At 35.9% G+C, this 19,569-nt stretch overlaps 1 protein-coding gene across 1 annotated transcript in view; it reads right to left on the reverse strand.

Annotated features, from left to right (window-relative positions):
• The window catches only part of MICAL2 (microtubule associated monooxygenase, calponin and LIM domain containing 2), a 251,221-nt gene that overhangs the window by 33,303 nt on the left and 198,349 nt on the right, over nt 1–19,569 (reverse strand). The window contains exon 32 of the mRNA XM_050757393.1: nt 3,336–3,451. Within this exon, the coding sequence (XP_050613350.1) occupies nt 3,336–3,451 (116 nt within the window). The remainder of the gene's footprint in view (nt 1–3,335; nt 3,452–19,569) is intronic.

A 19,569-nucleotide genomic window follows, 5' to 3' on the forward strand; every position in this document is an offset into this window, starting at 1 on the left:
GGCTAATTCCACATACTGGAAAGTTCAGGAGACACTTCTGACGGGAGAAATAGCAGAGACTAATGGTTGAGCACTGGGACCACAAGACAGGCAAAGCTGGCATCCAGTCCCAACTGAGATGTGTGAGCTTCAGAATGTCACACAACATTCTGAACTTCAGTGCCCTCTTTAGAGTAATGAGAAGAATTTAGTGCCTTTGTAGGGATATACTAAGGACTAAATGAAATAACAAGGCTAAGCCTTTTGGAGAATACCTGAAAGAGACATGGGATGAACACTCAGTAAATGCTAAGAGCATGATTTTTATTATCACTAGCACACCGATATTATTATATTTTAAATTAGCATGATTATCACTTTTTACTAAAATCTATTATGATTTTTGTGTGTAGGAGTATATATTATACACACACACACAGACATTCTGTATCTACAAAATAAATGTTCAAATTGCGCTATTTTTACTCCGTGTGCCTTCTCTGAGCATACACGTCAACTTTCCGTATACTAGGATGAGGATTAGAGCAGGCTAGACATTTCTTTTTAATGCTGGAAGAAATAACTATGAAATTTAAAAATTATTGCAGCTAGCTTGGTGCCTACAGGCTATTTTTCTGGAATTCTCCTTAGGACCTGAAATCCTAAAGATCTTCTTCATCCTTGGAAGAAAATTTTACTCTCAGAACTCAAATTATTCCATATCATATCATCCTTGTTTACAGGAGATGACTACCAGATTGAATGCCAATCACTCTGAATGGGGATTCCAGACCTTTTGCATGGGGGATTCTTCATGGGGCAGCTAGGATCTTTCTGGAAAGGCTCTAGAGGAGAGGTGGTGGGGATTAATGGTAACTGTCATCCAGAGATTATCTAACTTAGTCTATATGGAGTCAGTTCATTTATTACCAAGTGCCCCTTGAGCTTCCATTATACTAACCTATGTAATAAATCCTCACATTTACTAAATGCTATATGCCAGACACTGTACTAATTATTTCACACGCATCATCCCATTTATTCCTCAAATTGCACTTACTTTACAGGTAAGGAAAAAAAACTCAGAGAGGAAATTAACTTATACAAGATGATGCAATTATTAATAGGCAGAGCCAGGAGTTAGGCACAGGTAGCCTGAATCTAGTATCCATATTTCATTAAGTCTATACTGCCTTTCCTTGTGCCACATACCATTTAGACACAACAAGGACCTACTCTAAAGTGGGACTATAGAAAAGAAATGCCAATGCCCCCCCCCCCAATAAAGACCACTGAATGCAGTTCCCAGGCGAAAGGTGGGGGGAATTGCCTCAACAGCATCATGTGGTGTTAGTGCTTCCGAGCAGCAAAGCTATCAAACTCTGACTGTTTTATCAAGAGTCAGCAAAACAGAACCTAGAAGAGGAAAGAAAGTCATTTATTGCCTTTTATTAAAAAGTTGCTGATACAGAAAAGAAGGATGCTTCATTAATAAACACTCACACAGTCTTACATATACAAGGCATGGTTCTTATATCCTCACTGATGGTGATGATGAAGAGAGGGAAAGACGCGAAGGGCGATGGAAGAAAAGAAGCAGAAACCTGGCAGAATCAAAGACAAGCTGCTGTGTCTTTTCCTGCCTTAGTCTCTTAGATCTGGATGGTGGTGTGGGAGGAAAGGCAGTGGGGAACAAGGGTCAAGCAAAGGGCAGAGGCTGAGAGGACGCATTCTACCTCCAGTTTCCTGTGCAAAGGTTCATTTGAGCTGTCATGGGCTCTGTGTCACCTGACTGGGGACACACCTGTATGGGACAGAAGAGACAAAGAAACCAGAGGACGAAAACCTCCTCTCATTCCTTCAGTGTGAGCCCTCGAGAGGTTGGAAAAAAGAAATCTTCTTGCCAGCTTTCCTTCGTGTAAGAGTGGGCCAGGTCAGAAGCCAGGTGAAGCAGGCATGCTTTACCACCTGGCAAGCTGACGTGATGGTGGGCTCTGTTCTGGGCCAGCAGGACGACAAGGAGCTATTTTGAGACTGGTCCTAGATACCACAGTCTTGCTATTTCAATATGTTTGGGCCATTCTATTCTTTTATTCTCCGTGAGTGTCAAGATGGCTGGGGCTGGGATCTCTGCCTAATTGGAATATAGAATTAACTCAGGGTCATTCAAGGGGATGAGAGGGGCAGTAAGAAAACCACAGAAATCAACACAACACACACATAATTCATTTGTGTTGAATACTGAATTAATTAGGGACACCATTGTTAGAAATGAGAAATTCACACATCTTTCTCTCTCAACTCTCTCTCTGTCTGTCTGTCTTCTCCCTCCCTCTCTCTTCCTCTCTCCTCCCCTTCCCCCCTACACATCCCAGATCCCTCCTGCCTTGCTTCAAACTGGGCCATGGGGAGTTGGAACCCCAGAGTGACTTGAGATGATGCCAAAGCTCCTAATGCCAGATATGGAAAAGTTGAGGGTAAGTAAATAAATTTGGTTCTCCTCCTCCCTCCCCAGATCCTCACTACTCCAAAAAATAAACACTACCAGAGCGGTGAACTGCTTCTCTTTCTACCCGGGAAGCATTTTGGGTCCAACCACTCAGTAACCCCTGCCCCCACCTGCCCCACCAAGTACTCTACTGTCTCAGTGAAAATGCTCCAGCTTCAGTGGATAAAGAAAATAATGGTGGGCTTTGGTTATGGGACGTCTGTCTCTGTGTATGTGACAGACAGACACATTTATAGACATATACAATGTTTGTGTTTTTTAATCTACAGATATGAGAGTTGTTTAAAGAGTTCTCCAAAAACATTAATGTTCATTGAGAAAAGAAGTCAATCGTCTCCCCAGCTGGCACGGGGCTTGTCCCTTCCACAGCAGGGATCCTTGGAGTATCCATGTCTAGATGAAACTGCATGGTTCATTTCATATTTCTGATTAGAATAAACATAACATTTTCCATGCAATCTGCCTCTAGTGCTTCTTAAATGAAGCTGTGCTTCCCCCAGGGAAATATGCATCTGCTTGTTGTAATGTTTTCGATGGTTTGCTTGTTGGACCACATATTAAACCCACTTTAAGAGCTGCCGTCACCAAATGGTTTCAAGTAAATATGTCTTTTTTTTTTTCCCCCCCTCCAATTTGGGTCTGAGAAAGGCAAACTTCTACAAGCTTTTTTTTTTTAAAGGAGATAATTCTTTGGGTGTTCAAGGTAAAGAGAGCACCCTGTCAGATGCAATGAAACATGATCCTCTTAACAAAACCACTGCAGCTGGAGCCCACATTGGTTCTGAAATCTGGATGGTAAGCAGTCCCCACCAGCCAAGGCCCTGTTTGGCTGGTCAAGTGTTGTTACCTTTGACTGCAAGGAAAGCTGGGGATCAAATTCTTCATCTGCAGAGGAGGAGGAGGTTGAAGAGGCAGAAGAGGAAGCCTCTGTTACCTGTGCTCTGAGGGGAAAGTTCTTGGAGTCTGAAATGGGAACAGAAAAACTCAATGAACTGCTAGCTTCATTTCCTGCTTTATGAACCAAAGCTGCTGCTTCCTCCTCCCCCCTTACTCTCATTCCCTTCCTCCCTGCCCTCCCCTCACTGCACCTGCCGTGAGCATGAGGCAACAGTACCTAAGGGCAACTGAAAATTTGGCCCTCCATGTTAATTACATTTCTGGGTCCCTGCCAAGAGCTTTGCAGCTCTCTTTTCACATTAATAAAAAAAAAAAAAAAAAAAAAAAAAAAAAAAAAAGCCCAGGTATTATGCAGAAATCAATTAATTCCTTAAACACCATTTATATGGTGTGTTGCTCAGAATGCATTCAGAGATAAAATCTATTATTAAAATGCATGTCTGAAGTTAGTTGAGTTACCTAAATGCTTGTGTAAGGTTCGTTCTGCAGAGTAATTGAATGCAAAAAAGTTGGAGCCAGCTCTTAAACAAACCGCCCTTCTGCGGCTCACAGCATCTGGCACCCATTTTTACTACATGACATCTGCTCAGTGTAAAAGAGCTGGCGTCAGAATGTCTGGTCATAGAAAAAAAATCCCAAATGTAATCAGAAGCAAAAGGACTCTAAGCCTAAGGTTTTATCACATAGTCTCATGCAACATAAATATTTCATTAATTATGGCCAAACAAATGCCATTTTTATTTTCCCAACTTGCAGATATTATCACATCATCGAAGTGGTGATTCAAATGCCAGGAAAGGCAGTTTCAGATAGGGATGGCTCAACAATACAGGGCCCAAGGGAGAGCTGAAGTCGAGGAGATATGCCAACCTCTGAACAAGAGGTAAATGGTTAGAGGCAGCAAAGTGCCCAGGTTAACTAGAATCACTCTGTGATGCGGCCAGAGACCATGTGTGATAAGGTGTTCCAGGTGCCACAGGAGGCTTTTATTCTTCTCAGCAAGAACATCTGCCCCTACACATCAACATGATGCAGAGTTGATGAGTAATAGCTAGATTAACTTACTCTGATCACTGAATATCAGGACGAGCTAGGACTCCACGATAGGAAATTGACTAATCTTTACTTTGCTGTGGCTGCTTATGTCTGAATAGAAATAGGCGTTGGGTCGGAGGAAAGGAGAAGCACCTCCAAGTCAACTAACATTCTCTCCAGCCTGTCTTTTCCTCCCTAAAATTTTCAACAATTCACCCTAGTGAGAGAGGCCAAGTTTGACAAAATAAGGGTATTTTAGCCTCCAGGAGCACATTTACATACGTTGTTATTCAAAGCAAAATAATGCAAAACATCTATATAATAATATAATCTCTCTAGGGAGGGCGTTTGCTGTTTTCTAGTTTAATTTGCCAGATGGAAAGCTAAGGTAAAGATAGAATCAGAGAGCAGTATAATAACGGGAGGAAGCATTGCTATTGATGAGCTGAGATTGTTTCCCAATTCTAGCCACTAAATGACCACTGAGTAATTCAGCCACTGAGTGTTCACTTCTTAGCGTATGACCTTGAGGAAATAATTTTACCTCTTTGAGTTTCTCAGGATCATTATTTCTAACTTGCAGAATTGTTGTGGAAGGGTGAAGATAATCAGTGTAAAGTGCCTAGCACAATGCCTGGTATATTAGCAGTGCCAAAGTAAATGTTCTTATGGTTGGCAGCAGCAAGAGCAGCAGGAACCACTTGATCATCATCACTGATCTAACATAACAATACTGCAACATTAGAAAACTGCCTAGTTATCCTTTTTTTATGGAAGAAATATAAACCTAAAGTTGAAACTTCTTCTAACTTTCAAAAAACAAATATTTCCATTGAAATTTCTTTTTGAAAGTGAGGAGAAAATGCTTCCAAAGATAATGCATTTCTTAAACTTCTGGCAAGAAAGAAGTTACATAGTTGCCACTGAGTCTTTTTCTTGCTACCCTCTCCATCACAGAACCAAACATTCTAGTACTTTTTTGTTTTTCTTTTTTTGAGACGGAGTCTTGCTCTGTCACCCAGGCTGGAGTGTAGTGGCGTGATCTGGGCTCACTGCAACCTCTGCCTCCCAGGTTCAAGTGATTCTCATGCCTCAGCCTCCTGAGCAGCTGGGATTACAGGCGCCCACCAACATGCCCAGCTAATTTTTGTAGTTTTAGTAGAGATGGGGTTTCGCCATGTTGGCCAGGCTGGTTTCGAACTCCTGATTTCAGTAATCCACTTGCCTTGGCCTCCCAAAGTGCTGGGATTGTAAGTGTTAGCCACCGCACCTGGCCTAGTATACTTTTCATTTGTAAAATCTTAAAGACTTTGCAGCATTGTTCCATTCTGGCTGTGTTAGAATGACTGATTCTGGAATTCATCTCCCAACACAAAGCACTGAAAATTAAGACAAAATACATGAAGCATCTATTTTCAGGCATTGGACAACTATGCAGTGCAGTGCAGAACTGTGATAAAGGCAAGAACAGAAGCAAATGAGGAAAATCCTACAATCACAGTAGCTTTCTGCTTAGAGGGTCTTTCCAGATCACAGTACAGGTAAGAAGAAACTAAATAAAGCATAACAGATTCATTGAGTTGAAAAGACAGATGAGAGTTTGGGCAGGCTGAAACAGCTGGAATATGTGGGGCAGAGTATTGGAGAAGAGGGAGCTATTTAAAGAAGAAATTCACACCTAAGCATAGAAATCCCCTCGAGTCTATTGCTTATAGTAAACTATAGATACATAGAGAGAAACTCTATGAGGTTAGGCAAATAGTTGCTGGGAAGTTGTAGGCTAAACAATCTTGAAAGCTTTTATAGGACTGGGAGATGTTCAAGTTCTTCCTAGCCAGGGTAGAACAAAAATTTGAGGCATTGATAGAGACCACAGAAAAATTACAGGCAATGAATTAGCCCTAGAGTAAAGGTTATTATAGATTCACCTGAACAAAGTGTAAAAGCAAGGCTTGAAAGGAAAACAAGTCATCTGCAAGTTACCCTACTGCCTGCCAAATATTCTTTATTGCCTATTTAATTCCTTAATTAAAGAAAATATAGGCATGCTACAATGTAACATTCAAAGTCTGGTAGCTGGTAAACAATTACGAGATATGTAAAACAGCATGACAAGTCTGATAATCAAGAGAAAAATTCGTCAATAAAAGCAGACCCAGAAATGACCGATATGATGGAATTAGCAGATGAGAATTTTGAAATAGCTATCATAAATGTGCTCAAGAACTCCACCAAAAAAACTATTATAATAAATCAGTAAAGTTTCAGTATACAAAATTAACATAGGAAAATTAGGAGCATTTCTATACACTAACAACAAACTATCTGAAAAAGAATGAAAAAAATCTCATTTATAATAACTTCAAAAAAAACCCACCTAGGAATAAATTTAACCAAGGAGGTGAAAGACCTATACATTGAAAATCATAAAACATTAATAAAAGAAATTGAAGAAGACACAAAGAAATCAAAAGATATCTCATGTTCATGGATCAAAACAATTACTGTCAACATTTTCACTAAATATATACAGTTGAAGCATTGCAACTAAAAAGATATTGTCAGACTGGATTTTAAAAAAGCAAGAACTTGCTATATATTGTCAATAATAAATTCATTTTAAATATAAAGAGAAATTAAAGTAAAAATTTTAAAAAACTAGAGTGTGATAAATCAATAAGAAAGATCATGTGACTGTATCAAAGTAACTTGGGGACCAGGAATATTAACAAAGATAAAGAGGGACATTCTATAATAAAAGGTAAACCTATTAAGAAAATGAAACAATTTTAAATATGTGTGCACTTGATTAATTAAAGAAACAAAATATAGACATGCTTAATTAAATTTTAATTAATTACAGAGCTCCAAAATACATGAAACAAAAATGAACCAAACTGAAAAGAAAAATAGGCAATTCAAAAATTATAGCTAAGGGGTATTAACTCTTTTCTCTTGGAAATTGAAAGAATAAGTACACGAAAGTAAAAGTATGTGACTTGGATACACTATTAAACAACTTAACCTATTTCACATCATAGAACACTTCACCAAACAGCAACAGATGATTTGAAAGGGCACAGGAAACATTTCCTAAGTTAGACTATATCCTGGGCTTTAAAACAATCTTGATAAAGTTCTAAGGAGATTGAAATAATAAAAACCATGTTATCTGACCACAAGACAAAGTAGAAATTAGAAATTAATAACTGAAAGATACTCTAGAATATCCACAAAATATTTGAGAATTAAATAACACACTTCTAAATAACCCATAGGTCAAAAAAAGAAATCACAAGTAAAATTAAAACAATGTATTTTTGAGACAGAGTCTCACTCTGTCACCCAGACTACAAAGAAAATTAAGAACAACTTGAACGGAATGAAAACACAACATATTAGAATTTGTAGGATTCAGCTAAAGCAGTGCCCAGAGGCAAATGCATTGCTTTACATTGTTTATACTAGAACAGAAGAAAGGTTTAAAATCAATGATTTAAGCATACTATAAGAAGCTAACAAATATGAATTAATTTCAAAGTAGTAAAAATAAGACTGACAATTGACTTTGAAGAGAAACAATGGAAGCTACGAACAATGGCATGTATCATCAAATGATGAAAGACAATGCCTACAACTTGCAGTCTATATTCTAAAGAAATATCCTTTAAAAACAAAGGCAAAAGTGAAATGTTTTCAAACAAAACCTGGCAGAATTATCCTCAGCATACTCACACTAAAAGGAATGCCACGGGGAGTTCTCCAAGCAGAAGAAAACCAATCTAAGATGAAAGTATAGTGATGCAGAAAAAGATGAAGAACCAGTAAAATAGAAAATGTGCATAAATCCATGCACATTCAGGACTGTTTCAAACCATAATCATAATGTCTATGGGTTTAAAAGATGTATTGAATTAAAATATATGACAGTAATCACACAAAAGTTGAAAGAAGGTAAACAGAGTTTAAAGTTTTCTAAAGTCTTAGGTTATCCAGAAGGAGATAAGAGAATTAATTTAATATAGATTCATTTTAGTTATCAATTAACATTATAGTCTCTTGGGTAACCGCCAAAATAATAATGAACAAAGTATACATAATTACAGGCACTATATACTATGTATTACATAAATAATAAGTAAAAGAGAAGAAATTGAATTTTAAAATTCCAGATTAATTAAAAATAAAGCAAGAAAAGAGAAAAAATGAACAAGTCAGATGAGACAAATGAAAAACAAACAGTAAACTGATAGATTTAAACCCAAATATATCAGTAATTATGTTAACTGTAAGTAGACTAAATATTCACAATAAAAGACAGAGACCATCAAATTGCATTTTCAAAAACCCAAACTATAAGTTGCTTATAAGACAGACACTTTAAATATAATAATACAGTAACATTAAAGTAAAAAGAAGGAAAAAGGGATATCATGTGAAAAACAAACCAAAAGAAAGTTTGTATAGCTATCCAAAAAAAAAAAAAAAAATCAGACCGAGACATTAAGGCCAGAAATATAACAAAAATAAGGGACATTTAATGATTATCAAAGCATCAATTCAAAAGTATACTATAACAATCATAAATATGTACACACCTAACAGCATAGCCTCAAACTATATAAAGCAAAAACTTACCGAACCAAAAAGAGAAACAGTCAAGCCCCTCAACCATTGTTAGCTATTTTAAACAAAGCTCTCTTAGCAAGTGACAAAAAAACCAGACAAAAGAAAAAAATCAGTAAGGATATAGAAGATATGACTAAACACTATTAATAAATTTGACCTAATTGATAAGCAAATATAGAATATCACATCCAATAACTAGAGAATATATATTAATATCTATGTACATATACACACATATGTATTATTTGAAGTACATAAGAAACATTTATTAAATTGATTATATGTCAAGCTATAAAGCAAGTATCAATAAATCTCAAAGGACTTAAGTCACACACAGTATGTCTTTGGATAAAAGTGGAATTAAGCTAGAAATCAATACAATAACGTAGAAATTGTAGGGTCTCAGAAGCAGCTTTCTCTGACCTTCTCCTGCCCTCCTGGCCTCTCATTCTCTCCCCGCGGCTATCCATAGAAACTAGACTCCCAGAACCCCTTTCCCTCAAAGCCAGACATACAATCTAAAAATATTACTCTAACTTTCTACCCACATTTCTGTGTAAAAACTGGCCATGAGGAAATGATCTGACTTGCCTTGTTTGACTCTAGATCTTAAGACTCCTATTCCAGAGAAGATCCTGCCCCATACCCCAAATGAAGGAATGCTGTACGGAGAGGCCAAGAAGGATCTGAAGAGACAGGCTTTGCTGGGTTTCCCCAGTCTATTAGCATAAGATTTTACTCTTTTTGTCCAATTGTATTTCTTCATGACTATCCATATTTTGTTGAACCTAAGCATAAAAATGAACAGTTTCCCTCTATCTTTGGGTCTGAATTCTGAAGACTCTCATGTCACATAAAACTATGATCAAATAAATTTGTATGCCTTTTCTCTTGTTAAACTGTCTTTTGTTGGTGATTTTCAGCAACCTTTCAGAGGGTGGGGGGAAGTTTTCTCTTGGACTTGACAAAATTAAGTAATATTTTTCTAAACATCCTATGGATCAAAGAAGAAATATAAATAAATTTAAACTGATGATAAAAGTGTGTCATAACAGAATGACTGGGATGTGGTTAAAGTAGTAATTAGAGAGAAATTTAGAGCCTTACATAAAGCACACATCATGCAAAAAAAAAAAAAAAAGTTGAGAAATATTCTAAGATCCATTTCAAGAAGCTAGAAAAAGAACCACAATTGAACCTAAAGAACGTAAAAGGAAGCAAATAATGAAGATAAGAACAGATTATGAAAGACAATAAAGATAAAGCAGAAATAAAATAGAAAATTAACAAAGTGAAAATTTGACTCTAAAAATACAAAATTGATTAAGAATTATTAAGAATAAAATGGGCAGAAACCAAAAATTACCAATATTAGGGATGAAAAGTGCTATAGAGTATTATTAAAGGAAGTTATTATACAAACTATTATATAATAATAAATTTAAAAATTTAGGTTGAATAAATTCATTGAAAAACAAAATTTGCCAAAACAAACACCAGAAGAAATAGAAAATTTGATTAGTTCTCTATTAAAGGGACTAAATTTATAATTAAAAACCTTCCACAAAAACAGTTCTAGGTTATATGACTTCATTTGTTTCCAAATGTTTAGTAAAAATGTCACCAATATTAAAATAAAAAGCTCTTCCAGAGAACAGAAAAAGGACACTCTCAAGCTGTGTTATAAGACTAGCATAGGCTTAATACCAAAACCTGATAAAGATATAAAGAAAAATTTGGCCAGGCGTGGTGCCTCAGGCCTGTAATCCCCGCACCTTGGGAGGCCGAGGCAGGTGGATCAGTCTGAGGCAGGTCAGAAGTTTGAGGTCAGCCTGGCTAACATGGTGAAATGCTGTCTCTAAGAAAAATACAAAAATTAGCCGGGTGTGGTGGCATGCACCTGTAATCCCAGCCACTCTGAAGGCTAAGGCAGGAGAATCTCTTGAATCCCAGAGGCGGAGGTTGCAGTGAGTCAAGATCATGCCACTGCACTCCAGCCTGGGCAACAGAGTAATACTCTGTCTCAATAAATAAATAAATAAATAAATAAATAGAAAAATTTAAGCCAACATCATTTATAAACACAGGTGTGAAACTCTGAAAAATAATTAGTAAATTCAACACAGTGATACATAAAAAGGTAGTACATTATGACCAAGTTGGGATTATTTCAGGAACACAATAATGATTTAACATTCAAAAACCTAGATAGTCCTAGCCAGAGCAGTTAGGCAAGAGAAAGAAATAGGTGGCATCCAAACTGGAAAAGAAGGAGTCAAATAATCCTTATTTGCAGATGACATGATTTTATATTTAGAAAAACTGAAAGACTCCACATAAAAACCCTATGAGAACTGATAAACTTAGTAAATTTGCAGGATACAAAATCAATATACAAAAATTAGTAGCATTTCTATACACTAAGAGCAACCAATCAAGATTCTTTTCTGAAAAAGACATCAAGAAAGCAATCCCATTTACAACAGCTACAAACAAATAAAAAAACCACCTAGGAATAAATTTAACCAAAGAAGTGAAAGATCCCTACAAAAAACACTGTAAAACACTGATGAAAGAAATTGAAGAGGACACCCAAAACATGGAAAGAAGTTCCATCCTCATGAATTGGAAGAATATTGCTAAAATGTCTATACTACCCAAAGCCGTCTACAGATTCAATGCAACCCCTATCAAAATACCAATGACATTCTTCACAGAAATAGAAAAAAAATCCTAAAATTTGTACAGAACCACAAAAGACCCCAAATAGCTAAAGTGTTCCTGAGCAAAAAGAACAAAGCTGGAGGCATCATATTACTTGATTTCAAATTATATTACAAAGCTATAGTAACCAGAAGCATGATACTGGCATAAAAACAGATACATAGACCAATGGAACAGAATAGAGAACCCAGAAATAAGTCCACACACTTACAGTCAACTCACTTTAACAAAGGTGCCAAGAACATACATTGGGGAATAGATAGTTTCTTCAATAAATGGTGCTGGGAAAACTCAATATTCATGTGCAGAAGAATGAAACTAGATCCTACCATTCACCATATACAAAAATAAACTCAAAGTGAACTAAAGACTTGAATTCAAGGCCTGAAACTATGAAGCTACTAGACAAAAACATTGGAGAAGTGCTATAGGACATTGGTCTGGGCAAAGATTTTTCTGGGAAAGACCTCAAAAGCACAGCTAACAAAAGCAAAAATAGGTAATTGAGATTATATCAAACAAAAGAGCCTATGTACAGCAAAGGAAACAATTAACAAAATGAAGAGACAACCTAAAGAATGAGAAAGAATGTTTGCAAACTATCCATCTGAAAAGGGATTAATAACCAGAATATATAAGAAACTCAAACAACTCAATACAAAAAACAAACAAACAAACAAATAATTCAAATAAAAAATGGGCAAAAGACCTGAATAGATATTTATTAAAAGAAGGCATACAAGTGGCCAACAAGTGTATGAAAAAATACTCAATATCACTAATCATTAGGGAAATGCAAATTCAAACCACGATAAGATATCATCTCACCCCAGTTAGAATGGCTATTATCAAAAAGACCAAAAAATCAAAAATGCTGGCAAGGATGTGGAGAAAAGGGGAACATTTACTTAAACACTGTTGGTGGGAATGTAGAGTAGTAAAAGTATTATGAAAAAAACAGTATGGCAGTTTCTCAAAAAACTAAAAACAGAACTACGATATGATCTAGCAGGCCTACTGCTGAGTATATAACCCAAAGAAAGGAAATCAGTATATTGAAGAGACATCTACATTCCCATGTTTATTGCAGCAGAATAGCCAAGATACAGCGTCAACCTAAGTGTCCATTGATGGATGAATGAATAAAGAAAATGTGGCATATATATCTATACAATGGAATATTATTCAGCCATAAAAAATAAAATCTTGTCATTTGCATCAACATGGATGAAACTGAAGGTCATTATGTTAAGTGAAATAAACCAGGCACAGAAAGACAAATATCACATGTTATCACTTATACAGGAGCTAAAAATGACAAAGCGGATCTCATGGAGATAGAGAGTAAACGGTGTTTACCAGGGAAGTGAAAGTGGGGAGGGAAGGCTAAAGAGAAGTTGGGTAGTGGGTACAAAATACAATTAGTAGAAGAAATAAGTTATAATATTTGATAGTACAATGGGAAAATTATAGTTAACAATGATTTATAGTAAATTTCAAAATAGTTAGAAGAGAAGAATTGTAAGTTTCCTAAGACAAAGAAGAGATAAATGTTTGAAGTAATTGATATTTTAATTACTCTGATCTGATCATGACACATTACATATATGCATCAAAATATCACATGTATCCCAAACACATATAAAACTATGATTTGTTGATTAAAAATACAAAAATGTTACATATAAAATTATGTCATTTAGCACATATTAACTAAAGTAACAAAAGCATATGATTATCCAACAGATGCAGAAAAAGCATTTGCTTACATTTATCATTACTCATGATTAAAACTCATAGCAAGCTAGGAATAGAAGGAAATTTTATTGATCTAATAAAGGACTGATGAAATCTGTAGCAAACATTATACTCAATGGTGAAATACAATCTCTTTCATACTGGAAAAAAGACCATGGTGTTCACTATCACCACTTCTATTCGGCACTGTATAGAAGGTCGTAGGCAGTGCAATAAGGCAAGAGAATGGAAAAAAAGGTATACAAACTGGAAAGGAAAATGTCAGGCTGTCTTTATTGGCAGACAACATGATCATCTTGTTAAATTCTATTCAAAAGCTATTACAATAATAAGTGAGTTTAGTAAGGTCAATATAGAGTTAATTTGCTTCTACATATTAATAACAAACAATTTAAAAGCAAAATTAAGAAAGCAATTTTATTTACAATGGCAACAAAAAGATGAAATACTGAAAAGATACATTTAATATGTGTGAAAAATCCACACACTGAAAACTAAAAAAAAATTCTAAATTAAAGTGAAAGAAACCTAAATAAATTGAGAGATATACCATTTTTATGGATTGAAAGACCAAACAGGTGTCAGTTTATCCCAAATTGATCTATAAATTACAAGCAAAATTCCAGTAGGCTTCTTTGGTAGAAATTGATAAACTAATTCTAAAATTCATATGAAAACACAAAAGACCTAGAACAGCCATATTAATTTTTAAGAAAAACAAAGTTGTAAGACTTTCCCTACCTGTTTCCAAGACTTATTCTAGCTGGGCATGGTGGCTTACACCTATAATCCCAGCACTTTGGGAAGCCAAGGTAGGAGGATCACTTGAGCTCAAGAGTTCAAGACTAGCCTGGACAACATAGTGAGACCTTGTCTCTATTAAAAAAAAAATGGTTTTTTAATTAGCCAGGCATGCTGGTGTGTGCCTGCAGTCCCAGCTACTCAGGAGGCTGAGGCAGAAGGATCACTTGAGCCCAGGAATTGGAGGCTGTAGTGAGCTATGATTAAGCCACTGCACTCCAGCTCGGGCAACAGAGTGAGGCTCTGTTTCAAAGACAAGACAAGAAAAAGAAAGACTTACTCTAAAGCTGCAATAATCAAGGAAGTGTGCTTTTAGTGTGAGGATGATTATATAGATCAATGGAACAGATTAGAGAGTACAGAGATAGACCTACACACATATGGTCAATAGATTATATATAAAGGTGTCAAAGTAACTCAATGGGGAAAGAATAGTCTTTTCAACAAGTGGTACTGAAGCAATTAGATACATATGGGCAAACAACAACAACAACAACAAAAACCCATGACTTATATTCGCTATAAAAAATTAACTAGAATTTTGCATTCGTTGCAATGTAAAACATTATCTAGAGTCAGATTATGCTGAAGCCTAAAGTCTAGAAACTATAAAACTTTTGGGAGAAAACATATGAGGAATTCTTAGTGACTTTGAGTTTAGCAAAGATATCTTAACTATAACCAAATTATAAAAGAAAAAAATCAATAAATTTGACTTCATTGTAGTAAAAAGTTCTGCTCTTTGAAAGATAGTGTAATGAAAATGAAACAACAATCCACTAACTAGGAGAGAATGTTGCAAACATATATCTGATAAAGCATTTATATGCAGAACTCTTAAAACTCAATACTAAGAAACAACACAATTTAAAAATGGGCAAAAGATTTGAAAGCTACTTTACCAAAAAATAGAGAAATAAAAAATTCATACATTAAAAGAAGCTCAACATCATTAGTCTCTAGGGAAATGCAAATTAAAATTGCAATGAGATACTACTATAGGCATTAGAATGGCTAGAATTTAAGTCTGACAATGTCAAGTGTTAACATGGATGTACAGTAACCGAAACTCTTGTGCATGGTTGTATGGCATGTCACTTTGGAAAACAATTGACAAGTTTAAAAATAAAATTCAATATGCACTTACCAAATGACCAAACAAGCCCATAGCTAGGAACTTAGCTAAGGCAAATGAAAACATGTCTCTACACAAAGACCTGTACATTAATGTTCATAGAAGCTTTATTCGCATTCAAAAACTACACCCCATCTCATGTCTATCAATTGGTAAATGGATAAACAAATGATGGCACATCCATACAATGAAATCCTACTAGCAATAAAAATAAATGGATTACTGATATAGGCAACAACATGCATAAATCTCAAAAGCATTATGCTAAGTGAAAGAAACCAGACACAAAATACAACATACTGTATGATTCCATTTATATGACATTCTAGGAAAGGCAACACTATTGAGACAGAAAACAAATCAGTGTTTTCCAGGGACTGGGAATATGGAAAGGGGATTGATTCTAAAGAGGCATGAGAAAACCATTTAGGATGGTGAAAATAATGTCTATTTTGATTTTGGAAGCAGTTCCATTACTACGTAGAATTGTAAAAGCACACGGAACTGGACACTTTAAAAGGGGAAATTTTATTGCATGTAAATTATACCTCAATAACAAATTAGAGTTTGGTAGAGTAGATGAATTCAATTGTTTTCCTACCTAAATGACCATATAGTCAATCACAGAACTGACAGATAAATCACAGTATATTCCCACAATGAAATGTAGTTTACCAGGAGAATAATATGGCCACAAGAAACAATGAGGATAAATCTCATAAAAACAATGTTGAATCAAATAAACCAGAAAGAAAAGGTTACATTTACCTAATGAATACTGTTAGAAATCAGCAGTTATCCTCATGGTAGATGGTAGCCGTGTGGGATTAGTGACTGAAAGAAACACAGGACTTTTGGGGTTCTGGTAATGTTATGCCCTCATCTAGCTCCTATTACATGTATGTGTTCAATTTGTGAAAAGTTCTATATTTATGAGTATTTTTCTTTTGTGTGTTATAAGCAAGAAAAATGACTAGAAATAAACCTTCAGAAATGCAAAATATCTTTATGAACAATACTATAAAATGTAAATAATTTTTTAAAATCTGACTAAATAGAGGGCTATAGGGTGTTCTTAGATGGGAAGACTCAATATTCTAAAGCTGTCAAATGTATTTAATCAATTAAAAACCATATCACTTAAATCCACATTTAAAAAACCCCACATGCCTGGGAAAATATCTAATGAAAATTGTACAAGGTCTCCACAACTACAAGACATTAAGAAAATTGAAGACCTCAATAAATTCAGGGATGTATCATGTCCATGGATTTGAAGACTTGCTATAGTAGTACCCCATGTTCACAGTTTCACTTTCCTCAGTTTCAGTTATCCACAGTTGACTGTGGTCAAAAAATAGGCACGTACACTACAGTAAGATATTTTGTGAGAGCTAGATCACAGGCACATAACTTTTTACAGTATATTGTTGTAATGATTCTATCATTAGTTGTTAATTTCTTACTGTGGTAATTTATAAGTTAAATTTTATCATAGGCATGTCTGTACAATAAAAAAGTGTAGTAAATACAATGATATGGTTTGGCTCTGTGTTCCCACCCAAATCTCATCTCGAATTCTAATCTCCAAGTGTCGAAGGAAGGATCTGTAATCCCATATTGAGAGAAGGAAGTGATTGGATTATGGGAGTGGTCTCCCCTATGCTGTTCTCATGATAGTGAATTCTCACGAGATCTGATAGTTATTTAAGGGGCTCTTCCCACTTTGCTTCTCACACATGCTTTCTCTTGCCTGCCACCATGTAAGATGTGCCTGCCTCCCTTTCTGCCATGATCGTATGTTTCCTGAGGCCTCCCCAGCCATGCGGAACTGTGAGTCAATTAAACCTTTTTTCCTTCATAAGTTACCCAGTCTTGGGTAGTATATTTAATAGCAGTGTGAGAATGCACTAATACAGTATTATCCATGGTTTCAGGTATCCACTGGGGGTCTTGGAACGTACCCCCTGCAAATAAGGGGGAAACTACTGTATTGCAAAGATGTTAATTCTCCCCAAATTTAGCTATAGATTGAATACAATCCCATTCAAATTCCCAGCAAATGTTGTAGAAATTGATGAATTCATTCCATAAGTCACATGGCAATGCAAAAGGCTAATAATACTAAGGCAATGTTGAAGAAGGACAAAATGAAGGATTTACTCTAGACTACGATGATTTATTATAAAACCACATAATGAAAACAGTGTGATTCGGGAACAAGGTCAGACAAACCAACCAGCGAAACAGAAAACAAGGCCCCAAAACAGGCTGCCTAATTTATAACAAAACTGTCACTGTACTACAGTGGGAGGAGAATTATTATTTTTTTTTCTGTGTGTGTGTGTGTGTGTGTGTGTGTGTGTGTGTTTCTTTTTTTTTTTTTTTCTTTTTGAGACAGAGTTTCACTCTTGTTGCCCAGGCTGGAGAGCAATGGCGCAGTCTTGGCTCACCACAACCTCGGCCTCCTGAATTCAAGTGATTCTCCTGCCTCAGCCTCCTAAGTAGCTGGGATTACAGGCATGCACCACCATGCCTGGCTAATTTGTTTTGTATTTTTGGTAGAGATGGGATTTCTCCACATTGGTCAGGCTGGTCTCAAACTGTCGACCTCAGGTGATCTGCCCGCCTCAGCCTCCCAAAGTGCTGGGATTACAGGTGTGAGCCACATGCCTTGCTTAAGAATGGCCTTTTTAATAAATGCTGCTTAATTGATTGGATAACAACATGGAAGAAAGTAAACTTTAACCTAACCTCACAGAATATCCAAAAATCTATCCTAGTTTCATCATAGATATGACTGTGAAAGGAAAAATAATAAGGCTTCTGTAACAGTGTTGTCCAATAGAATTATAATACAAGTCATGCATATAATTTAATATAATAGCCACATTAAAAATATTTAAAAAATAAAATTAATTTTAATATATTTTATTTACCCCCAATTTCAAAAATCTTATTATTTCAACTTGTTTTATTTATTTATTTGTTTATTGGTTTGTGACCAGTATTGATCTCTTGCCCAGGCTGGAGTGCAGTGGTGCAATCGTGGCTCACTGAACCTCAACCTCCTGGTCTTAAGTGATCTTCCCACCTGCCGAGTAGGTGGGACTATGAGCATGTGTCAACATGTCTGGCTAATGTTTTTAGTTTTTACAGAGACAGGGTTTCCCTATGTTGCCCAGACTGGTCTTGAACTCCTGGACTCAAGCAATCCTCTTCCTCAGCCTCTCAAAGTGCATATATCTGACAAAGGACTTATATCCAGAATCTATACAGATTACAAATCAATGATGAAAGGGCTAATAACACAATAAAAGCATGGGCAAAAGACTTCAATAGAGACTTCTTACAGAAGAATATCTAAATAAGCACGTGAAAAGTTATGCAACATCATTTGGCATGAGCCACTGCACTGAGCCAAGAATGATTAGTGAGATGTTTTACATTATTTCATTCATACTAAGTCTTCAGAATCTGATGCATATTTTACACTTACAGTATGTCTCTGTTCAGATGATACATTTAAATGGTTAAAGTGAAATGTAACCCTATTAAAGTTGTGTTTAATAGAAAACCATTTTACACTGCTTCAGTTTTTAAATTTAAATTAATTAAAATTTTAAAAATTAAAAATTCAGTTTCTCATTCACACTAGTTACAACTCAAGTATGAAATAGTGGCTACTATATTTGGACAGCACAGTTCTAGAAAGTAAGAGAGAACATCTACATGACCTTGGAGTAGGGAAAGATTTCATAAACAGGATGCAAACATCAACAGCAATAAAGGAAAGTGATATTGTTTGGCTCCATGTCCCCACCCAAATCTCACCTTGAATTGTAATCTCCATAATCCCCATGTATCAAGGGTGGGACCTGGTGGAGGTAATTGAATCATGGAGGCAGTTTCCCTCATGCTGTTTTTGTGATAATGAGTGAGTCTCACAGACCTGATGGTTTTATAAGCGTCTGGCATTTCCCCTACTTGCACCCACTCTGTCCTGCTGCCTTGTGAAGAGGTGCTTTCCACCATGATTGTAAATTTCCTGAGGCCTCCCTGGCAATGTGGAACTGTGATTCGATTAAATTGCTTTCCTTTA

The sequence above is a fragment of the Macaca thibetana genome, chromosome 14, assembly GCF_024542745.1.
Source record: "Macaca thibetana thibetana isolate TM-01 chromosome 14, ASM2454274v1, whole genome shotgun sequence".
NCBI classification, from domain to species: Eukaryota; Metazoa; Chordata; class Mammalia; order Primates; family Cercopithecidae; genus Macaca; species Macaca thibetana.